The sequence below is a fragment of the Watersipora subatra genome, chromosome 2 (assembly GCF_963576615.1).
Source record: "Watersipora subatra chromosome 2, tzWatSuba1.1, whole genome shotgun sequence".
NCBI classification, from domain to species: domain Eukaryota; kingdom Metazoa; phylum Bryozoa; class Gymnolaemata; order Cheilostomatida; family Watersiporidae; genus Watersipora; species Watersipora subatra.
The window spans coordinates 73,900,864-73,926,720 of record NC_088709.1 but is presented as its reverse complement, the minus strand read 5'-3'; the positions used below and the strand labels follow the sequence as shown (position 1 = coordinate 73,926,720).

The 25,857-nt window shown below is 37.1% G+C and overlaps 1 protein-coding gene and 1 long non-coding RNA gene across 2 annotated transcripts; both read left to right on the top strand.

Annotated features, from left to right (window-relative positions):
• Positions 1-9,169: 9,169 nt before the first annotated feature.
• On the top strand, positions 9,170-10,191 carry LOC137388810 (uncharacterized). Its single transcript, XR_010978031.1, has 4 exons — positions 9,170-9,225; positions 9,490-9,555; positions 9,849-9,905; positions 10,014-10,191. It is a non-coding gene; the product is annotated as an uncharacterized lncRNA (long non-coding RNA).
• Positions 10,192-13,036: 2,845 nt separating this feature from the next.
• On the top strand, positions 13,037-25,286 carry LOC137386767 (uncharacterized). Its single transcript, XM_068072902.1, has 6 exons — positions 13,037-13,146; positions 13,261-13,507; positions 14,995-15,109; positions 16,952-17,038; positions 21,131-21,220; positions 22,849-25,286. The coding sequence occupies exons 2-6, from the start codon at positions 13,370-13,372 to the stop codon at positions 25,038-25,040; spliced, it is 2,622 nt and encodes an 873-aa protein (XP_067929003.1). The 5' UTR covers positions 13,037-13,146; positions 13,261-13,369; the 3' UTR covers positions 25,041-25,286.
• The last annotated feature ends 571 nt before the right edge of the window (positions 25,287-25,857 follow it).

Sequence of the window (25,857 nt, the reverse complement as noted above, 5' to 3'; positions counted from 1 at the left end):
GTACTTTGTTAACACACCTGATGAACTCTTACAGCACTTTATAATAATTGTACATATACTTATTCTCTGTACTTTATTAACACTCTTGATGATCTCTTACAGCACTTTATAATAATTGTACATATACTTAATATCTGTACTTTATTAACACTCTTGATGAACTCTTACAGCACTTTATAATAATTGTACATATACTTATTATCTGTACTTTAATAACACTCCTTATGATCTCTTACTACACTTTATAATAATTGTACATATACTTATTCTCTGTACTTTATTAACAATCCTGATGATCTCTGACAGCACTTTATAATAATTGTACATATACTTATTCTCTGTACTTTATTAACACTCTTGATGATCTCTTACAGCACTTTATAATAATTGTACATATACTTATTCTCTGTACTTTATTAATACTCCTGATGATCTCTTACAGCACTTTATAATAATTGTACACATACTTATTCTCAGTACTTTATTAACACTCCTGATGATCTTTTACAGCACTTTAGAATAATTGTACACATACTTATTCTCTGTACTTTATTAACACTCTTGATGATCTCTTACTACACTTTATAATAATTGTACACATACTTATTCTCTGTATTTTATTAACACTATTGATGGTCTTTTACTACACTTTATAATAATTGTACACATACTTATTCTCTGTACTTTTTTACCACACCTGATGATCTCTTACAGCACTTTATAATAATTGTACATATACTTATTCTCAGTACTTTATTAACACTCTTGATGATCTCTTACAGCACTTTATAATAATTGTACATATACTTATTCTCTGTACTTTATTAACCCTCCTGATGATCTCTTACAGCACTTTATAATAATTGTACATATACTTATTCTCTGTACTTTATTAACACACCTGATGATCTTTTACAGCACTTTATAATAATTGTACATATACTTATTCTCTGTACTTTATTAACACTCTTGATGATCTCTTACTACACTTTATAATAATTGTACATATACTTATTCTCTGTACTTTATTAACACTCCTGATGATCTCTTACAGCACTTTATAATAATTGTACATATACTTATTCTCAGTACTTTATTAACACTCTTGATGTTCTCTTACAGCACTTTATAATAATTGTACATATACTTATTCTCAGTACTTTATTAACACTCCTGATGATCTCTTACAGCACTTTATAATAATTGTACATATACTTATTCTCAGTACTTTATTAACACTCCTGATCATCTCTTACTACACTTTATAATAATTGTACATATACTTATTCTCAGTACTTTATTAACACTCCTAATGATCTCTTACAGTACTTTATAATAATTGTACATATACTTATTCTCTGTACTTTATTAACACACCTGATGATCTCTTACAGCACTTTATAATAATTGTACACATACTTATTCTCAGTACTTTATTAACACTCCTGATGATCTCTTACAGCAATTTAGAATAATTGTACACTTACTTATTCTCTGTACTTTATTAACACTCTTGATGATCTCTTACTACACTTTATAATAATTGTACACATACTTATTATCTGTACTTTGTTAACACACCTGATGATCTCTTACAGCACTTTATAATAATTGTACATATACTTATTCTCTGTACTTTATTAACTCCCCCAATGATCTCTTACAGCACTTTATAATAATTGTACATATACTTAATATCTGTACTTTATTAACACTCTTGATGAACTCTTACAGCACTTTATAATAATTGTACATATACTTATTATCTGTACTTTGTTAACACACCTGATGATCTCTTACAGCACTTTATAATAATTGTACATATACTTATTCTCTGTACTTTATTAACACTCTTGATGATCTCTTACAGCACTTTATAATAATTGTACATATACTTAATATCTGTACTTTATTAACACTCTTGATGAACTCTTACAGCACTTTATAATAATTGTACATATACTTATTATCTGTACTTTAATAACACTCCTGATGATCTCTTACTACACTTTATAATAATTGTACATATACTTATTCTCTGTACTTTATTAACACTCCTGATGATCTCTGACAGCACTTTATAATAATTGTACATATACTTATTCTCTGTACTTTATTAACACTCTTGATGATCTCTTACAGCACTTTATAATAATTGTACATATACTTATTCTCTGTACTTTATTAATACTCCTGATGTTCTCTTACAGCACTTTATAATAATTGTACACATACTTATTCTCAGTACTTTATTAACACTCCTGATGATCTTTTACAGCACTTTAGAATAATTGTACACATACTTATTCTCTGTACTTTATTAACACTCTTGATGATCTCTTACTACACTTTATAATAATTGTACACATGCTTATTCTCTGTATTTTATTAACACTCTTGATGGTCTTTTACTACACTTTATAATAATTGTACACATACTTATTCTCTGTACTTTTTTACCACACCTGATGATCTCTTACAGCACTTTATAATAATTGTACATATACTTATTCTCAGTACTTTATTAACACTCCTGATTGCACTGTGAGAGATCATCATGAGTAATCAGTATATTGAGAATTATTCCATGAAGCGGTAAAGCACCCATGGATCCTTTAATTAAATTAAACTAGTAGACTTGCTAGCATCACATTCTAACTGATATCTTCAAAATATGGAAAAGACTGTGAAGTGATATATAATACACAATCTTTCGATAAAATCATGACAAAATACTTTTGGTAAAGAGAACCCTGTTATCATTCATCAACCTTTGAGAGAATAAATGATACATACTACATTTATTCAAAACAATACATATATTCATTTTCTTTATATTCTCTTCAAAACGAATACTTACCTATACCTACCTTAGTACAATTCCTCCATCTGTCCATTGGGCCTTCTTTTTTTTTGCTCATCCCTCTATTTACTGGGCAAGGACTGTTATGGAATGGTTAAGCCAAACCAAACAGGAGAATTCCATAGGCAAGCCTAGGAAAACACTCAGGTCGATTGCCAAGGCGCTTGTCCACACGACAGCCTGAACACAGCGACACTCAACGAACTTAATCGCGAGTAGCCGGCTAACAGAATTCTAGCTGAAGCATACAAGCCTTATGGTATCAACGCTCGATTGCCCCAAAATCTCAATCTGTATATAAGTAGGCATCAGGAGCAGGACTAAGTGATGAAAAGGAAAATTACACTGAGCAAGCTTCTTATACAGAGTATTGAAGAATAGTGGCGTATCCAACAGAATCAATGAAGCGAAAATAGTAAACAGATTTTCGCGAAATTGAATTTCGCGAAATTACACATTATATATATATTATATAGTCATCTTTCGCGAAATTGAATTTCGCGAAATTACACATTATATATATTATATAGTCAACTTTCGCGAAATTGAATTTCGCGAAAGTGAATTTCGCGAAATTGGATTTCGCGAAATTACACATTATATATATTATATAGTCAACTTTCGCGAAATTGAATTTCGCGAAAGTGAATTTCGCGAAAACTGTTTAGCTGATTTTACAATTTCGTGAACATAAATTACACAAATTTAATGAACCATAACATTGCTTCTACTTACTATATAAGCAACGAGAAAGAATAAGTTTTTCATCTCATTTTATTTATAATAGTTTATGTGCTATATTCGTGTTATGTTACACTGCATTGTATAATACTAGGAGTTGTGTACCTCCGGGTTTTGTGTTAAAGGACGTCAAATAAATATAGACAGTTGCGCTCGTTACAACGGTAATGGCTACTTCTTTATTATCAGTGTTCACGTGCAGAATAAATAATCTCCTACCATCTAACTAGTAACAACTACACATGGTGGCAGCGGTGTTTGTATCATGTCTGACGAAGAGGGGGAAGCCGGTGATGCCGATGAACAAACGGTGGAGCCATTAAGAGTGCATTATTCTGCACCCAAGCTGTATCCACCTGACAAATTTGACTTTGCCGAACCTGCCGGTTGGACGAGATGGTATAGTAGATGGAGGAGGTATAGAGAAGCGAGTGGTTTGGATACTAGACCTCAGCGTGAACAGATTAACACTCTTATTTATACGTTAGGGGAGCAAGCAGAGGATGTAGTGCTTAGCCGTGGAATAGAAGAAACTGACTACGATTCTGTGATCGATGCATTCAATCAATACTTCGGAGTTAGGAGAAATCTCATTGTTGAGAGAGCTAAATTCAACAAACTGACACAAGGTAGTGATTCTATAGATGTGTTTATTCACAATCTATATCGCCAAGCCGAGTTTTGTGACTATAGAGATCTACGGGAAGAGCTAATACGTGACAGATTAGTAGTGGGCATTACTGAAGACAAGTTGAGTGAAAAACTACAAGCCGATGCAGATCTGACGCTAGATGACGCAGTGATGATAGCTAGACGCTTTGAATCAGCTAAACAAGCACAGTCAGTAGTCAGGGGATCAGCTGTAGATGTACATGCCAACAAATTCAGTTCACGACAGCCACAACATAGCCGAAAGAATGACACATCTAGCTCAAACCGAAACTCTTACTTAAAAGGACACAAATCATCGAATACTGGTAATATTAGACACAGGCCGACAACCCAAGGACACGCCAATAGCTTTGACAACACTTCTGCAAATAATAGGGTTGCCTCATCTATCCCTAAAGACCGATGTAAACGCTGTGGAAAAGCCCCACATTCCAGAGACTCCTGCCCAGCTTTGAGATCTACTTGTACTGCATGTGGCAAGAGAGGTCATTGGAAGCAAATGTGCTTCTCTGGAAAATCTGTGACTGAAGTCGAGCTGTTTACTGGAGAAATCAAGAACAGCGATAGAAATGGTAGTAAACCATGGATGGCCAAACTAGCCATTGACATACAGGGACATACCAATACAGCAACATTTAAACTAGATTCTGGTGCTGCAGCAACTGTGTGTGGACCAAATGCTATATCCGCTCCATTGCAGCCCAATACTAAGAGACTAAGAGGTCCTGGTAACTTAGAAATACCTTGTATTGGTCAAACTGATGCAATTCTTACATATGGTAACAAATCTATATCAGAAACAATTTACGTTGTGCGTAATCAAGATGTGAACCTATTGAGCAAATCTGCATGTCAAAGTCTTGGTTTGCTTGCCTGTAATGTTGATAATGTTGATGATTTTGCAAATGGTGTTGATAATTTTGTTGATAAAAGACTTTTTCAGGGTCTAGGAGCTGTAAAGACTGAATGTGAGATCAGACTGACTGACGATGCCAAGCCGTACAGTATATTCGTGCCACGAGCCGTACCCTTTCCATTACTTGACAAAACTAAGTTAGAGTTGGAGCGTATGAAATCTTTAGGCGTTATTGTAGAAGCGAAACAGCCTACGGAATGGTGTGCACCGATGGTCGTTGTACCTAAACAGGACAGTGTTCGTATCTGTACAGACTTTACACAGCTAAATAAGTACGTACGACGTGAAGTTTTTCCCATGGCAACCGTCGAGGACAGTCTGTCAAAACTTAATGGTGGTCACATATTTTCAAAACTAGATGCCAACTGTGGATTTTGGCAAATACCATTGTCTGCCAAATCCCAACATCTCACCACTTTCTTGACACCATTTGGACGTTTTTACTACCGTAAATTGCCATTTGGACTAAAATCAGCTCCAGAGATATTCTGCAGAGAAATGACAAAAATATTAGAAGGTATCGCAGGTGTCGTAGTACATATGGATGATGTATTAGTGATGGGTAAGGACGAGAGAGAGCATAACTCCCGTTTATCGCAAGTGCTACGCCGCATGCACGACGCAGGTCTGACGTTAAATCATGCCAAGTGTGCTCTAAAGAAAACGTCGGTAGAGTATTTAGGGTATCGCATTGACGCTAGTGGTATTCACGCAGGTGAAAGAATATCTGCATTGCTTGACTTTCCGACACCAACGTGTGTACGTGATGTTAGGAGCTTCCTAGGCATAGTCAACCAATATGGCAAGTTTAGTTCTGCTGTAGCGCATATCAGCCAACCGCTCCGAGAGCTCTTGTGCAAAAAGAGTTGTTGGATATGGAATGATTCCCAGCAAAAAGCGTTTGATCGTCTCAAAGAGGAGTTTAAATCTACACCGGTTCTTGCCCCGTATGACCCAAATAAAGAGACATATTTGTCAACGGATGCGTCCGACTACGGGTTAGGAGCTGTCTTGAGTCAGAAACAGTCAGATGGCACCCGTCGACTAGTAGCTGCCGCAAGCCGATCTCTGTCCGAAACTGAGCGTAAATATGCCGTAATAGAGAAGGAGGCATTGGGAGTTACTTGGGCCGCAGAAAGGTTTGCTCGATATATCATTGGTATACTTGACCTTACTATAGAGACCGACCACAAACCTTTAGTGTCACTGCTTGGAGATCAGGAAATCAGTAAACTGCCAGCTCGAATACAACGATTCAGGCTAAGACTAATACGTTTCAAATACCAGATAAAACATATTCCTGGTAAGGAGAATGTTTCTGCTGATGCTGTGTCGAGATACCCGTGCGCCATTCCCACAGAGAATGATACTCTATTTGTAGAAGAAGTAGACACGTATTCTCGTCAAGCTATGCTCATGCCAAGCACAGATATGCATGTCGAAAAGCTTAGGCTGTCTCAAGAAGCGGACGAAGTGATGTGCCAGGTCAAGAAGTACGTAAACTCTGGGTGGCCACACTATTTGTCCAGTATCGATTCCATAATCAAACCATACTTTGAAAGCAGAGGGTATATTACGCTGTGCAATGATTTGTTGACTTATCAAAACCGCATAATTATTCCACAAACAGAACGTCTGGAAACTTTAGCCAACCTGCATGAAGGGCATTTAGGATTAAATAAATGTACCGAGAGAGCACGTCGATGCGTTTGGTGGCCAAACATGGCACGAGAGATAGAGGAAATGATTAAAAACTGCAGGGTATGTAAAGAGACCGCTCCTGTCACTAAAGAACCTTTACTACCTACAGCCACTCCTAGCCGACCATGGCAGATAGTAGGCACCGACTTATTTTATCACAATAGAAAGCCTTATCTACTCGTGACTGACTACTACTCTCGATACCCAGAGGTAGCCCTACTACCCAATGAAAGCAGCAAAAGTGTAATCAACCAGATGAAAAGCATTTTTGCCAGGCACGGAGTACCCGAAATGGTTCTGTCTGATAATGGACCACAATATTCTTCACAAGATTTTAGAGACTTTGCAAAAAAATACAAGTTTCAAAGTGTGACTTCATCGCCTATGTACCCCAGAGCCAACGGTGCTGCAGAACGAATGGTTAAGACTATAAAGTCCATACTTCAGAAATCTGGAGATTTGTACCTAGGACTTCTAGCTTATCGTACATCGCCGATACATGGAGGAAGATCGCCCGCTGAGTTGCTTATGAACCGTAGTCTTCGTACACAGGTTGCTCAAATTCACTATCACACAACCAGCCAGGTAGATCACAAAGCGTTCCAGTCTGTCAATGAGGAATACAAGGTGAAAATGAAAGAGCGACATGACCGATCACAACAGGTTAAAGAGTTGCCTATCCTACGAAAAGGTAGCCCCGTATTTGTACGTGATTTACAACGATATGGACAAGTGAAAGAGGTGTTACCTAACCGCACGTACATAGTATCTGCAGGTAGCGAGATTCGCCGAAACCGAACAGCACTTATTGACTCTCCGACCAATACTGACAATTCAATACCTGACAATCCGGATTCACACAGTTCTCTGTCAAGGTGTGCCCAAAGTATGGATAGCACGCCTACGACTTCGAGACCTCGTCGTACAATCAGACCGCCACGTCGACTGATTGAAGAATGCTAGGCATCGCCAGTCAGTCAGATTATGGCTTTTATATGTTATTCATTTTGTAGCTAGTTGCTTACAGTACTTAGTGCATTTCCCTTGCTAGTCATGTTAGTCATATCACTTTGTTACTCATGTTTGGTTTTACTCATTGCTTCAAACATACTTAGGAAAGGAGATGTGCTATATTCGTGTTATGTTACACTGCATTGTATAATACTAGGAGTTGTGTACCTCCGGGTTTTGTGTTAAAGGACGTCAAATAAATATAGACAGTTGCGCTCGTTACAACGGTAATGGCTACTTCTTTATTATCAGTGTTCACGTGCAGAATAAATAATCTCCTACCATCTAACTAGTAACAACTACACAGTTTACAATGTGTGCTCGAGACAAAAACGTGGATAGACTCCTAACTCAGACAAATTGCATCGACACGTGTGTGGAGATATGGGGCTACTGCCCTTGGGGTAGAGAGGTAGATCCTGAAAAACAGAAGGCTTTTCGAAACAAGATCAAGCTTCAAAAGAAAGTAAGTATTACATTATAATATTTTACTAAATTATATTTTTGATTAACCCTTTCACTGCCGTAGACGCATTAATGCGACTTTCCCAGCCATTGCGTAGTTACCTCATTTTATTATTCGTTGACAGCATAACCCACGGTCTTTCAGACTTTTATGAAATTGACAGTGTTGTCTGAAGATTTGTCTATAAAATTAACCTAAAGTAACGAATCAATTTCAAACTTTTGTTAGAGAACTTCTAATTTTATAACGAACATTTTTTGTGTGAGTTCATTAATTACCGCGCGCGAGTCAGAAAACAGGTAATTAGTAATGTTGATGGCATTATAGCCATTTCAGATTCAGATTTTCGTGATTATACAGATAGTTAAAGCAGCAGCACTGTCTCTGAGAGTAGTGAAAGTAATAATTTTGTGAGAGTAAGAAACACGGAAGATCGCTTTAGCTTCGCATCGATCATAGCATCACACAGCTTTATCATCGCACAAAGTATAGATTCGTTGAATTTTTGCATAGCAATGATGGCTACAATGTTAGCAAATTAAAATATGTAACAAAATTGTTCTGAATAGAGATTGAAATTGGAAAAAATACTGTTTACATATCATGAAGCAATATCGGCAATTTTCGGTAAAATGGCTGGCACTTGGCAAATACCCAAATTTGTACATGCTCGGCAGTGAAAGGGTTAAAGGAAACTTGAGAATATAAACTACATATTAAATATATTTCGAATTATAGGGTTTGCTTAAATGAAACAATTAAATTATACAAAGTAATTTGGAAATTATTGTAGAAGTCATGCAGCGACAAAGAGAAGAATTATTTTGTAACTTCGATGTTACATTGACTTTAAAAGTAAGTATTACATTATATTTATTTCGTCTAATATCGTTGTATAATGATAAAACATGTAACTAAAGATCAAATACATTCAACAAAATTCACTCCAATTGGTATGTAGGAATGTTAAAATGAGTAACAGTCTGTGAAAACAGTAATTAATATTTGTATAACTTCACTTTAAAACAAAAGGTGTTGGAATTGAAATTCAAAGTAAGACCTGACTGTGTTTTAATTTGTCTGCGTATTTTACTCTGACTATAATCATTGCAATTGTAGGATCCTGGGTATCAGCGAACTAAATATAGACCTTTTCGGAGAAGGGTTTATAAATTTGAATCTTCAGTAAGTAGCACATTATATTTATTTCTTTGTTTTAACTGAATATCCTCCTCTGTCTGTGTGTCCTAGTCTGACTATGTGATGTAACATATTTGTTTTTCTTATTGTCTGTATGTCCTACTCTAGTTGATTGCATATCCTATTCTGTCTGCATTACATCTTGCATATCATTCTATGATTCGATGAGTAATGCAATTGAAATTTACAATTTAAGTTGGAGTCCATTGTGAATGTAGAGTCTACTATCTCAACAAGGTTATAGTAAACCATCCTGACTGTAATCATTGCAATTGCAGGCTCCCGTATCTCAACAGGAAGATTCCATTCAGAAAAAGGATGGATCTTCTTCTTCAGTAAGTATTACATTATATTTGTTTTTTAGTTTGAATGAATGATCTAATCTGTCTGTATGTCTTACTTTTACTATATCTCACTAAAAATAATGTATGTTTTGATTGTAGACAGTTCATTCTCTTTCGTCAATGAAAGAAGAAGAAAATTGGGGTTGAATGATATTCAATATTCAATAGTCTTTTTTTATATTATGTTTTAGCATTTTTATATACAAAACTTTTATTCAATAATATATCCATTGATAGTAAGTTTAAATTCCTATGATATATCATCAAATAAACTATATAAAATTTAATCATAATAACATTTCCTTAACTAATTACTGTCTTGATATACAGAGTTTATAATCTTTGTTTAATTTCTCTCTGAATTCCTTCAGATTGCACGCTCCGTCAATCGTGAAAAGTTTTAATCCTGATGAAGACTTAGAGTTCATGTAAATCTCACTTCGATCCAATATCATGAGAGCTGGTGTCAACCATTGAAATGATGAGGGAATGTTATACTTTTGAGGTTCGATGATTGAACATAATGCCACACGCTCTCCCTTACGTTCAACGAAGAATTGCAACGCAATCTCACAATTGTCATTTTCTTCAGACTTATTTGCTTGTATTACTTCTAACGAAGCTGGAATATCCAAAACTTTTAGATCAATCCATTTCCATGGTTCTTGCATTTCCTCGGATTTAAAAACTGTTGCAATAGGTGACGTAATTTTCTCATCTCCTTCCATATAATTTTCCTTGGATTCGAATAACCGCTTTACTACCGAACTTTTTCTTGATGATCTTCGTAATGACGTAGTTCTGTTCAATCTAGACTTGGTTGGTCTTCTACACTGTCTTTGTTTCATATTCAATTGGGGAGTTCTTTCAGAAATATTGTCGATATTCATACTATTGGAAGTTGACTCCTCAGAAGCTTCAGTAACAATCAACACTAACTAATAATACTTCATCAATTTATACATTATCTTTAAAAAAGTAGTGGATCCATAACAGTGATGGATAATTTCAGAATTTATGAAGACGATGCCTTCGAGATATGCCCTTTCGTTGAAAGAGAATTATCCGGGTATCATTATATACAAGGGGCTAGTAACATCTCACAATACTCGTGAATACTACGATGTAGTATAAATATATCTTTTAAAGTGAATAATTTTGTAATAAAACTGATCTTTCATTCAACATATTAATTTCTCCAACAAATTTCAATCTTACATACAAAAAAATACAAAAAAATTCGAAAAATAAAATTCCTTAAAATTCTTAACCATTCAAGAGCTTCAACATTACAAAATCATCAATTCTTCAAAAAATAACTTTGTACATAAACACTTTCTCATATATATTCAATGTTTCAAATATATAACAATCTCCGGAAAATCAACCCCTCGGTGTCCCAGATATTAACCCCCTCACTCATCCGGTAATCTCTCGCTCTCCTCGATAATCCGCGAGATCCACTCCGGAAAACCAACCAGCCCTCGATGTCCCAGATATTCACCCCCCACTAATCCACCGATAATCCGCGACGATTCGGCCGACTAATCCGCGACGATTCCCCCGACTAATCCCGCGATAATCCGCGTTTAATCGGATGACTCATCCCCCGCTAATCGGATGACTCATCCACAGATAATCCGCCGATTACGCCGGGAGCGGATCCGTACCCCCTCGAATTCAACCCCCTACTCTACACCACAATTTCCCCCCAAACCCCAACATCTCATTCAACTCCACCCAATTCAATCTACACCCCTAGCCAATTTAATTCGCAACCCCCTTTTTCTATCCCCCCGCTGGATCCGTCACTTTTTTGTGTAGATCTGCTCTCTACATACTACTAGCAGCGATAGAGGGAAACGTCAACATTTGGCTTTATATACGTATAACAATTAGAAACGCTTTGGGTATTATGGTTGTTTCTAGTATCTCTTTAGAATAGAATGGCTTTAATCCTGAATTGATAAGAAGAAGAAGCAGCCTCTATTTTTTGGCCAGAGTGGCGTTTGCTTCTTCTTTTCATGAGTTGAATGATAATGCTAAGACTAAAAAGACTTTCATTGAATTTGTAATCAACATGTTTTCTCCGCTGATTGGTAGTTGTTTTGGTTTGCATTTAAACTAACTTGTATCTGTCTTGGAACCGTTTGCTCTCATGGGCTATCGTTTTAGCCAGCATGTGAGATTTATGGAGTTATTTTCCATTGTTTTATATAATAAATCTTCAATTAGTCTTGAGCGGATGACTGAACAATTGTTGGCATATTTGTGCTAAGTTTCAATACATGAGCTCAGCGATGATATACAACCCCCACAGGATAGGCTACGGCCATCATATGGGCGGGGTATAATGATTGAGCTCTGTAAGGATTGTGGCCATGTTCGGGTTCATCCTAACAGAGCTCGATCATTAAACCCCGCCCATATGATGGCCGTAACCTATCCTATGGGGGTTGTATATCATTGAGCTCAGCAAGTATCTTGTGTAATGTACAATCCGCAATCATCATAAATGGTTATTTTTACTTTTCCTGCAATCCGACATCAGCTATTCTCAATAATAAGTTTGCTACTAAAATTTTTAATAATTTAAAAAAATAGTGTTTATGTGTATAAATGTTTACACAAATAATCTCAAGCTAAACGTGAATTGTTCACTGCTATCTTTAGCCTGTCTTGACAAACTGCTGTTTTTGCGGAGTTGCTCGCCCGCTCGACGGGGAAACAACTCCGCAAAAACAACCATTTGTCAAGACAGGCTATGCCATCTTGTATGCAAGATACTTTTACAGTTTCTATTTTACTTGATATTATGCCTGCAAATAGAGGCTTTCTGTTATTTTGTTATCGTCAACAATATAAAAGAGTCCTAACTAAAACGTAACGAGTTTTGAGGCGACGTTTGCAAAACATGCTCTTCCGGAACAGTCGTAGTAAAATGAGTAAATTTTGTGATGTATCGATTCACTAAAAGGTTTGCTTTCGAAAGAACAGCGGCAAACAGAACGCCTCGGAATGGCAAACGGGAAAAACATAAATCGCTGTCTGTTCGACCGAGTATGATATCCGGTGTAAATTTCGTCCACGACTTACAATCCAATTCAACTAATAGTCGTGAACAGGATATGCAGTGTATATGTGTATTCGTTGTTCGGTTTTACAGTAGCTTCCTAGCCTAATTTGTTTATAACACCAATAAACTTTTTATTATGGACGAAAGGCTCATTAGGTAAAATGTTTATGTTATTGTTCGGGTATAATAAATTTTATACTTCACACGCTTGCTAACGAATGTATAGAACATAACGATGATATGACGTTGTTATGAAGAAGTGTTTTGTAGAGGTACGTCAACGATAACCCGATATCGAATTTGATGGGTTTCCAGTATGCTACATCCTGAATAGAAGTGAATAAAGAACCTTAAACTGCTTGTCCACTTAACTTCTACGATGCTCAGAGAAGAGACGGAGGACGAAGTGACTATGTTTGATGGTGCTTTACTGCTTGGCAGCGCAGGTTCTAATAAAAAGCAGAAACAGAAGAGAGGTCTCAGCACATTCGCACTGTGTGGAGCATACATTGGTGTTGTAAGTTGGTCTGTTTTGAAGATATCTAGTCATTTTTCTTGTACTGCTATTTTAAGTTATATGTGATCCAATCTTTGTGGCTGTCAACAGCAGTTTATTCTTCTCAACAAATAACTTCTCATAAAAAATCTAGTTGCTTATACAACTTGTGCTAACCCACATTATGTACTCTTTGGGTACATGTCAGCTTATCAATTGCTTTACTCGGGAAAAGTTACTCCCTGAAGAGGTAATGTAGTTAATGCTGTCCTCAAAAGTATGATACATAGATTATTCAGGCTGCATACATTTCATGGCTCATAACCATCTTCTCTACTTTAATAATAAATGCAAGAGGACTGTGGTTGGTTTAGGACTATTTATAGGCATCAATAGTCAGGCTCAAATTTGTGTGAGCAATGTCTGCTTAGCTCACTGCAGCAGAGGCTGTGTTTTTTATGATGTGATCTTGGCTGGACATGGCATGAGAACTCTGATGACATAAGACATGCCCAGTTGTGGAGAGCAATTCAAGGGTAGATGTCATTCCTATCAAAGCCAGTGGCCTCTTTCACTAATTGAACTCTAGCATATTGTTTGCAGGTCAGATGTTCCAGATCACTAGATTATGACTGCTCTCAGAGATTAAAAGTGTGAAAAGAAATTGCTAATCAGTTGTAATCGGGGCCAGTAAACATGTTCGAGCAAAGTATCAATTTAGCTGACTGACTCATCTCCAAGATAAGGCCGATGAGATGTACCCATTCTGAATCTGTCATTGTATCTATATTCAAGCGAGCTGCTCATTTATATTGTATTCATTTATCTTTTATTATCAATTTTCTTACCAGCTGAGCTGCCTGTGTAGGTAGCTGCATTTTATGCTTTTTGCATTGGTAAGGAATTTATAGTTGGTACCAAACCTGGGCACACGTCAAACTATCCATAGCTTGGTAAACATGTTACCTGGTGACTATCATGAGATAGCAACCAAAATCTGATAAGAGGCGTGTTGAAAAGTCGGTTGGGTATGGCTTGGCATGTGTGGTTTGTAGATCAATAATTGTGTCCGCATGGTAGTTAGCTGCAGAATCTTTAGTTCTAACATGTTAGAAACATAACCGATTAGGCCATAGTAAAGGAGAAATGGAATTTAGATTCTCAATAGCGATGTTGCCACAATAGCGATGTTGCTGCATTCTCTGGAGTTGTCAGCTCATATATATAATTATACAAGCCCCAATCGTATGGTACTATATCGCAGTGCTGTATCGAAATGAGTGTGCTATGAGAAATTATTTGGGAATGGTAACTTTACGTACTATCTCTTCTTTCTCAACCTTTTCTGTGTCAAGAACTGCCTGAAGGAATATATATATGACATTGCAGGTGAAATTGATAGATGAAAAGTGTTTCTAAACTCATCTCAAAGTTTGTTCAGTTTAAACTGCAATTTTAATTTAACATCAAAATTTAAAATATCCATACATTGTTGATACTTCTTACAGGGACTCGCTCTTGCTATACCTGGGCCGACTTTGAACTATCTAAGATGTCATGTGGGTGCTACCATTCAAACCATCAGCTACATATTCCCAGCCAGGTCCTTGGGCTATCTAGTCGGTAAGTGTTTATTTCCATTTGTTATTCTGTTCTCAAGTTATGCAACTAAATATATTCTGCAGTATTAGACACCCTCACTTATAAATTGTTATGAGATGACTCGAATATGGATTATGCTGGCAGGCCTCAGTGAATATCACTGGTCCATGCAAGCTGGAAATCAAGTTGTCTTATCATTGCTCTCAAATCTGGATCATATTAATAAACTGTTGAATAGCCTGAGAGTCTTTAATCACCTGATTGTAATGGATATGTATGTACTGTATGAATATGACTATATTTTATGCCTATATGGATGTGTGTATAATCAATGGATATGTCAGTTTTATTAATTGACTATATGGGTTTAATTATCAGTGATATTGCTAGATTCGCATTCAAAAACTGTTTTTCTACAAATATACATTTATATGTGCATATTTTGATAGTATTTTTTCAACAGTTTTTTATTTGTAATCTGGAAATATACATATTTCTCTAGAAATATGTATATTTCTCTAGAAATATACATATTTCTCTAGAAATATGTATATTTCTCTAGAAATATTCATATTTCTCTAGAAATATGTATATTTCTCTAGAAATATTCATATTGCTAAATTATCTGAAAGTCAAGTACAAACTAGTCATTAAACTAGTTCTAGATTTAGATCCATAATTATTGTTGAACACTCTTTATTAGCTTTACTTCAGTAATTGTCTTATCTTTGAGCTGATTATTTACATCAGCAGTTTGCATGTGTATCCATGTTTGACTGTATATACACAGTAAATATTGTGCATACAAATGAGCCCTGAATGAGTCTTCCCCGTGCTCTTCCTTGCATTGAATAAAAGTAGACTCATTTAGTCTCCTTTTGTTCAACGATAAGCTCTATCCTCTGCTGGGAAGACTCAGTATCAGGTTGATTCTTCCAGAGCTGGCTTGGTAGCAGGTCGGCGATTCATCTGCTAGCTCGATAGCCGGTCCGCCTGTCCTACTGGCTAATGGCCAAATAGCTTTAATTCCTTCCAGGTTGAGGGCTGGAAGGAATTAAAGCCAGGTTCAAGTCCCTAGCTGCTCGGTGGACCCGGGCCGACTTTCTGGAGGCAGCATTGCCGGCCAGTTGTGCCGGCTGGTCGTGGTTCTGTGCCCGGCTATTGCCGCCGTGACAGTCTGTATAAATATAAGGGTAAAATAAAAGCTACTTAGCTATAAGTCGCAGCAAGTGATATCACGCATTTGTGCTCTTCAGGAGACAAGTGACGAATAATTTGCCCAATTTTTGCTGGTATACATGATTGAAGGGACTCGATAATGGTGCATTTGCATTTAGGTGTTCGAGAGAAAATAACTCCTAACATGCCTACAGGAAAAGTACAACTCCTCTCTTTGATTTCATATGATCAGTTGTGGTTTGCATATTATGCAGATTTTTCAAGTATGCAGAGATTGCAGCATGTCGTTTTGTTTGGAATGTGTCAATATTTCCCAGACTTAGTTCATCCCTTTAGCTTCAGAGCATAGTATAAGTATATTTGAAAAATACCGGATTATGTTTTTTTCAGTAATGCTATCGAGTGATCCGAGTAATCAGATGCCGAGTTTGAGTAATTTTATGTGCATTTGCGTAAGAATATGCTACTTATTTTGTACTACTCACTTATGTTTACTCTTCCCTGTTGTGTGTTTTTGCTTCTGGTATTTTATGACCCGTCTGTTCCAAACATTCTTAGTTTTAGAGGTAATCATTGCATTGCAATCTTGTATAGTGTCATACAATAAAATGTGTCAAATGCGAGTAAAAGTTGATTTGGAGATCAAGGTAACTTTTCTTCTAATGAAATAACTCCTATCTGCAGGTTCAGCTGTCGGTGGCTTTTTCTTTGACAAGTTTGAGAGACGAGCCAATACTCTAGTCTCAATCGCCCTGCTCCTTGCTGGCCTCAGTAAGTCAGCATTACTAATTGTTCATTTTATTTGCTAAATTGCTGTTGTTGCTGTGTGTTATATTGTTTTGTGTGAGGTTAAAACAGTTAGGGCTTTAGTAAAAAGTAGCATTACTTTAAGGAGTTTCAGATCTGGACTCCATAAGTACCGTTACAGTTTTTAATAAAGACACAAAGAAGGCAAGATTCTTTGAATGGTCACCTATTGAAAAGATTTGAATTGCTGTGACGCGGGAATGTTACGAACTTCATAATTTCATAATTGTATTAGAGTCAAAACTAAATGTGCATCTTCGGGTCTATCTCTTTGTCGGTGGTAAATTCAAATGCTGGCTAAGAAACATTTCACATATAAGTTTAAAGTAAAGTATTGAATTGTTTTCGTAATTATAATACAACTGAATATTAGAGATTTTGCAAAGGTAGTTGTTGTTCATACAGTGTGCCCTCCGGTTACGACGACCCTGCTATATGATTTTTTCACCCTGTGACGTAGGACACGCTGATTTTCCGTCCTCTCTATACAAAATCGATAAAAAAAAATTCTTGAAGTTCATATTTGGCAGTAGGTGTGCTGATTACGTCGGAAGAACAAATATGCGGGTATGCTATTTGCCGAAATCCTGCTAACAACGACTGAAAAAAATACAATTCTCGATCTCGCTTAGTTCTCCATTATGAGTTATTGTGACCGATAATAGATAGTCATTAAATTTTAGCAATAAAAAAGTTGAAGTTCAGTAAAATAGTTAAAGTTGTATACTAAAACTTAACTTTAACTGTCTTTAGTAAGCTAAATTCATTTAAGTTTAATTCAACGTTGATCTTCAAACATCTGTCTCGAAGGTAAGAACCCCTTGCGGTACGTACTGTACATATTACATTGTAACGTGACATTTTTCTGCATATCATAACCACTGAGTGCATTAAAGTTACTGTTGATAACTTTAGTTACTCAGGTTAGCAAATTGTTTTGTTACTAATTTTTAATATTACAGTATGTATATAAAATTTGATGATTTTTACAGGCGGTGTTTGCATTAGATATTTACTATCCATAGTAAATATCTAATACAAAGTGGTATAGAAACCTGTGTGTTTTTATACACCTCTATACTAAATCTTTACCTTGCTGTGACGAGGCTCTACTGTAATCATAGACCTATTAACTGTACAGTTAATAGTATAGTTAATAGGTCTATGACTGTAAGATAGTCAAACCTCATCATTTGAAGCTAATGTATTAAAATTTTCATCTCGCTTGTTAGAATCGTACGATGTTGAAACAAATATTTGTATATGGATACAAATATTTCGTTCGATTCGGTACAGAGCACGAAAAAACAGTGACAAACATTTCAAGTATTGGCATATAATGTTAAAACAAATTCGTTATATAACTTTATATAACCAACTCCGTGTAGTTTTAAACTATATGTAAAACAGATTAATAAGCTAATCGTAGAGCGAACTAAGAATATAAAAGATTATAAGTTGACAATTATATTGAAATGTGCTGTGAAATCTTGGCAAAAAACAGTGTCAAGCAAATCATTGCTATCATGAGCCTAAACTGAATCAATACTGAACTCTGTGTATAGCATAATGTCATGCCAAAAATAGCTTATCAGACGCAAGTTCATATCCTTGCATCAGAGATGCACAAAGATGGCGTAATAGTGAAATGTTTTATATTACATGGTCAGTGCACACTTTCCCATTGTTTAACAATCAGTAACACCACACATCATATAAATATTTTCATTAAATTTATTTGGTTTGCGTGTCTTGGGAAGTTTTGTTCGATTGAATTCAAAATCGTCCGCTCCTTCTTGCACCACCATGTAACAGTCTACATCATTGATAGCGATAGCTATCAATGATGTAGACCGTCTGTAGATGTAGACCGAATGATGTGATCCCTGTACACATCCCTGTATACGTCCCTGTACATGTCCCTGTACACGTCCCTGTACAGGTCCCTGTACATGTCCCTGTACACGTCCCTGTACACATCCCTGTACACATCCCTGTATACGTCCCTGTACACGTCCCTGTACACGTCCCTGTATACGTCCCTGTACACATCCCTGTACATGTCCCTGTACACATCCCTGTATACGTGCCTGTACACGTTCCTGTACACATCCCTGTACACGTCCCTGTATACGTCCCTGTACACGTCCCTGTACACATCCCTGTACACGTCCCTGTATACGTCCCTGTACACGTCCCTGTACACATCCCTGTACACGTCCCTGTACACATCCCTGTACACGTCCCTGTATACGTCCCTGTACACGTCCCTGTATACGTCCCTGTACACGTCCCTGTATACGTCCCTGTACACGTCCCTATACATGTCCATGTACACATCCCTGTGTACGTCCCTGTACACGTCCCTGTACACATCCCTGTATACGTCCCTGTACACATCCCTGTACACGTCCCTGTACATGTCCCTGTACACGTCCCTGTACACATCCCTGTACACATCCCTGTATACGTCCCTGTACATGTCCCTGTACACATCCCTGTACACGTCCCTGTATACGTCCCTGTACACGTCCCTGTACACGTCCCTGTACACGTCCCTGTACACGTCCCTGTACACGTCCTTGTACAAGTCCCTGTACACGTCCCTATACACGTCCCTGTATACGTCCCTGTATGTGTCCCTGTACATGTCCCTGTACACGTCCCTGTGCACGTTCCTGTACACGTCCCTGTATACGTCACTGTACGTGTCCCTGTACGTGTCCCTGTACATTTCCCTGTATATGTCCCTGTACATGTCGCATATTTGTGTAGTAAATTGTATCTACTATCCCGTAATCTGTAACTGAACTGAATAGTGAAGCATAACAGCGAAGCCTTTCATATAAATAAAGTTTGCTCTCCCACTCATGCCTTCCCGGCGAGACAGACAGTGGTTTGCTAACTGTATACAATTGAAGGCCACCAAAAACCGGTGATGCAGCGAATCCGACTAGATGAAGACGCAGAGTATGCGGTATTACTCTACTTGTCAATTGGTTAACAGTGGTTTCAAGATGAAATTACTGGCGATTGAACAGAAGCACGTCATGTCACGTTCTGTCACGTTATCATTTTTACAAAATCCATAGACATTACCACTGTCACACTTTTAATGCACAAGAAAAAATTCATGAAACTTGCCCCTGGGTAGTGTTAAGCCGTGGTCACACGAGCACCGAACCGAACTAAATGACGCAAAACGACGTCGCTCTCAGCTGTAAAAAGTTCAGCCGAGGTCATTTCTGGCCGAAATGAACCTTTTCGGTCCTGCTCGAAATTTCGTGCCGAACCCTTGCTCTTATTGGCTGGTTAAAATTTTAGAATTCTAGCGAGCAAGCGTCACATTTCTACTTACGTTCGCGTGAGTAATGTTAAAAAAGAAATGGGACGATACTTTTATTTCGTTAAATAAACCACATGAAGCATTTACGACAAGGTTCACCCGGACTTATGATTGTGTTGCATAAATGTAAGATGTTGCACTTAAGTTTTGCATAAATGTAAGAGAATTGTGATTTTCTTTCGTGTAGAATATAAGTAATGTGTCATATTCATCCTGATAAAGTATCGTTGACTGATTTATTTATGTAAAACCACAGTACTATGATAAAGACTGTTTTTGTTTGTTATGTACTCAGCATAGAAAAACATTCATATGTTAATAAATAAAAAATAATTATGTTGATGGGAAGGGTTGGCAAAATCTTTGTATCGAATGGCCTCGAGTGATTTATGTTGAGCAGCTGAACGATCTTCTGATAAATCTGCTGTGTAATTATAATTGTTCCTCAAAGTTTTTTTTGTTTACACTAGAAATATTTAACTCAAATACATAAAAACTACTAATGAAACCGTGTCCTATCTCTATACGTATGGTATCTAGGAGCGAAGTTACTTCGGTGGCCGTGTGACATGTGCCACGAACCGAACCAGCCTCCGAACCGATCCTACGTCGGTTCGGTGCTCGTGTGACCACGCCTTTAGTTGTACATTTCAACAGCAAATGGTTACATCACAGAAAGATCAGAGATAGACATCATAAATTTGTTGCAGCCATTGCGATAGCTCCTTGGACATCCTCCCTAATGGCTCTCTGTGTTCTGCTATCTATCACAAGCGTTGCCATGGGCTTCCTTGATACAGGTTGGTGTTTGGGTTTCCTTCACAACAACTCTGTCAGTCTTGAAAGCTTTTCCACTAAAGTCATCAGTTAAAACTAGTTTTTCAGTATACATGTACTCAACTACCATTAAATATAGAGCGTGTGCCTTTATTTTTTACTCCGTGTTCATTATGTTTTACGTGTTTATCAATTATTTCTTAGGGCTTTTGCTGTGTCTTCGCATACAAGCCGACCCTAAAAACAGTCATGAATTCAGGGAATTTGTAAGAATTCGCATATAAGCGGACCTTAAAAATCCTAACATGCCGTATGTACCTACCAAAGCAAAAGGTTGCGGTAATGGAGTAACTTTTGTAGGCTTAGTACAAAACGTTTCTAATTGGTGAGTAGTTGTATAAATAGCCCATCTACTTAATCAAAAGGAAACAATCATTCGTTGTTTTCTTTCGCTTGAGAAGCAAACAATCAGATGTTTGCATCTCACGCTGACCTTAGTTTTGCTTTGTAAAAACACATTTTTATAGCTATTTCTTTTTTGTAATAGTCAAACGCGTTACAGCTACGTAGGTCTCACAAATTGTAGATCAACGGACTTCTAATGGTTATCTATTGGGCAATAGTAGCAGCGACTGAGCATTTATTTTTAAAAGTAATAATAATGGCGTAAGCTGTAGTAATAAAGGCAACTCGTCTGACTCGGAACATGCTCAACTTGTTAACCACGATAGTATGAAGAGGACAAAAAAGTGTCCGAACTCATTCTGCAACCCATTTGTAGCCTTTTATGGCATCAGATGATGTAGTTTTATGCTAATTAATTTGATCAATTGTTATGACAACTTACATACACCAATGTCGAGTATTTGGTTATACCGAATATTTAATTGTCTCCATAAGAAATTTATTTGGTAGCGAAAAAATTAATTATAGTGGTTACCATTTTTGTTATCTTGTACTTTTATTAATAAAGGAAAGTTAATACAGGTTCGAGTTGTAGTTGTTGAAATTAAGTTAGCATAATGTCATTTCATTTGCTTTCAATCAGAGTTACGCTCGTATAAGCCGGACCCCTAAGTTTAGTAAAAAAAATTTCGTTCTAGAATCGGCTTATATACGGGGATAGACGGTAATTATCACCTGATTTACAGATTAAATCTTACCAATCCATTACATCATGCACCTCTTATACATACAGTATTTTCAGCAAGCCCTAGCATTACCAGTAAACTTCTTAGCCGAACTTTCTTCAGCATGTGTACTACTAACTATGTACTACAAACTATTAACCTAAAAACATTTTACAATGATGGTTTGTTGTTTTTTCCTAATTAAAGTTTTGTTCATCCGCATGTGTTTACATTCCTGAGGTCATACCTTATCCACACCAACTTTTTTCTATGATGAAAGATGAAAATATTGGGCTTCTTTAAAAAATCAAGGCCCACGCTGTACACGCCATATGCTTATACGCGGGTATATATGAACAATGTTTAAATGTTGTGATAAGTGTTGGTAGTGTTATAGCTAAGGATCATTGTTTAGAAATATTTTTCATTTTTGTTTATGTTAATAAGTATTTGTTTAAATCATTTTCTGTAGTATTTGTATCTTTTCTCAAATCAAGAAATTCGAGTCTGCTATCTTGCAGGTGGCAATGTGCTTATTCTAAGGCTTTGGGAAAAGGACAGCGGACCATACCTTCAACTGCTCCACTTTGCATTTGGTTTGGGGGCGTGCATATCTCCCCTAGTTGCTGCACCATTGTTAAGCTCTACCGAGCTGTCCTGCAACACAACCATTCAGATATCAGATTATACGACAACAATTGCCATCGCTGCAGAGCCCATGCATAAGAGGCAGTATATCATCAAGCCTAATGCTTCTTCAGTCTTTAGCAACAGTAGTTCAAACACAAGTTTTTCCGATTTCCTAGAATCATTAAACAGTTCATCTAGCTCGAGTACTCCGTTATCTACTTCTGCAACCTTTTTAGCAACGCTTCCTTTAGTGGGCCCCAAACCTAATACTGGGGAAGCTACCTCTGATAAGACAAGTTTTAGCAGTGCCAGCGGCAATGATGCGGGTAAAAAACTCGATGAGGCTGAAAAAAAGAATAAGCCAAGTAAAGTAACCTCACAGAAACCTTCAACTCCCAAAACAGAGCTGACAGGAAACACAACTTCCACCAGAATGTCTGTTGCTATTTCCTTCGATACAAGTTCAGCCAAATCAGACAATGCAACATATGATGGAACTACCGATGTAACAGGTTTGGTCACTTGGGTAAGCAATGGATCGATTGTTGCAGGAGCAGAAAACAACACTGCTACTAACATCTATGAATCAGATATAACAGCACCGATCATCAATGCATCAACCACTGGTTCTGGGGTGGATTTGACTCCTGCCATTTCTTCTCTTAGAACTACAGCTAGTCAACCTTCAGTTCTAATTTTTACGGAAGTAATAGCTAAAACAACAACAGCTGCAGCACCTAGCACAACTGCATTTATTCCAACAACCAACACGGCTACAGCCCCTGAAGCTCTACCAAACTCAACAATACCTTTGATTATGCCTACTACTAAAATTTTATTTTCGGCTACAACAACAGCAACCACTAGAACTACAAACCCCACAACAACCACTTCTGCTTTACCTACTGCTGGCACCTCCACCATTACAGAAATGGTTACAACGGTGTCATCTACTCTGACAACAATTCCTATAAAAACGTCTTCACTTCCTTTTATCACCTCAAGTTTGAAACCTTTCATTGATACCACTAAAAGGAGCACGATACTAAACAAACTAACATCTCACATGGATTGGAAGCACGATTCCACAACTACCAACTCAACAGCACAGTCTGTCCTTGAAAGTAGTACCGAACTTGTGACCAAGCCAGATACCAACTCAGTTGGAGATGGTGACGGTCGCTCAGTCTATGAAAAAGGGAAAGAGCTTCTTATGTCGATATCAAAGGTCCAGTTCAGTTACTTATTCATCGCACTTGTCTTACTTTTATTTGGCTTTGTGTTCTGCTGTCTTTCGGATCGAACCGATTCAGTGTCGAAACGTCGCAAATCGCAAAATGATCTCGAAGAAGTCGCAGACCTAATGATGGCTCCACCGATTTCTTATAAAGTAAAAATAATGTCTGCTGTCTTTATCTTTTTCTTTCTCTATGTAGGCACAGAGGTCTCATATGGTCAGTTTATAGCGACATTTAGTATTCACCATAATGGCTTCACCGAGTCCACGGCTGCTTATCTCACTGCCATCTACTGGGGCATGTTTGCTCTTGCTCGAGGTCTATCTGTGCCGATTGCCAAGTGTCTCTCTCCAACTGCCATGTTGACCATCTCCTTAGCCATCACCCTCTGTTCAGTTATAGGTCTCACCATTGCAACAGCCACAATTAATAGCATCAGTGCCTTATGGGTGCTCTCCGGTGGACTCGGCGTAGGCATGGCCGCTATATTTCCCACAGGTGTTTTGTGGTTGGAGGGGTATATAAAAGTGACAGGTAAAATGGCTGCAGTGTTTGTGTGCGCATCTGCTCTTGGGGAGATGGTGGTGCCCGCCATAGTCGGATTCTCCATAGATCATTCAGGTCCAATGACTCTCATGTACACAAGTTTATGTTGTGTGCTTCTTTGTGCTCTCACTTTTTTTATCATGCGTTGCATCACAACAAGCAATAACTTTCGGTATAAACAAGTTGGCGCATGTGACACTCACAGCGCTGGAAATGCCATGACAATGCAGGAGTTTGAATTTACAGACAGTGATAGTGAGATGTCTGACAGAGAGCCTATACTATTTAAATCCAAATAAATCAGTCCTTTAGCTTGAAGTAGCAGGATTGTCATTCATGTCATTCAATTCTAAATGGCATATAGTCGCTCATTTTTAGCTCACCTCAGTACTCTAGATGATTTCATTATAATACTCAATATTCCATACTTTTCATGTGATACCATTATATTTTTTCCATTTTGTCTGCCCAATATGTCTATGATAAAGTCTAACTTTGTTAGTACAATAAATATCTTCAATGTTATAAACATGTAATGGTTTTGTTTGAGGCGGTCTGAATTATGCCATCAATGATTATAAACTTCAAAAAGAGATGAGATGAACCTGTAAGGTTGCTTATAATAACTTGGGAATAAAATCATTCATTTCACTGGCATCAAGTACAGGGAATCTATTTAACCGCCAACCTAAACTGCCTCTCCATGTACCCACTGATACCCTGCGCTCAAAGCCTTTTATTATATGTACCATCATTTCATCTACTCTGCAAATAAATGCATGATGTTCATTTATTTATTCGATAATATTTTAACATTATCATGTCAATCGGAAAATTACAATTCACATTTTGCACTCTTGTTTTATTTACAATCTTGAGATACAACGTAAATATGCTCTGATATAATGTATATCTGCAAATATTTGTTATAAGAACACATTGTCTTTTATTTAATTCGTTTCAAAGCTGCGAACCTACATAAAATACTAGAATAAAGTCATTATACAAGACTATATAAAAATAAAGCAGTAATTGTCGTATGTCCTCGCTTACAAGCCAACCCTAAAAACAGTCCTGAAATCAGGGAATTTGTAAGAATTCGCAAATAAGCCGAAC

What these genes read in the sequence shown, in the direction of transcription:
- LOC137386767 (XM_068072902.1), top strand. Translation starts at nt 13,370, where the DNA reads ATGCTCAGAGAAGAGACGGAGGACGAAGTGACTATGTTTGATGGTGCT. An exon ending in GTGGAGCATACATTGGTGTT is followed by an intron (nt 13,508 to 14,994) that starts GTAAGTTGGTCT and finishes TACTTCTTACAG; the next exon opens with GGACTCGCTCTTGCTATACC. An exon ending in CATGGGCTTCCTTGATACAG is followed by an intron (nt 21,221 to 22,848) that starts GTTGGTGTTTGG and finishes GCTATCTTGCAG; the next exon opens with GTGGCAATGTGCTTATTCTA.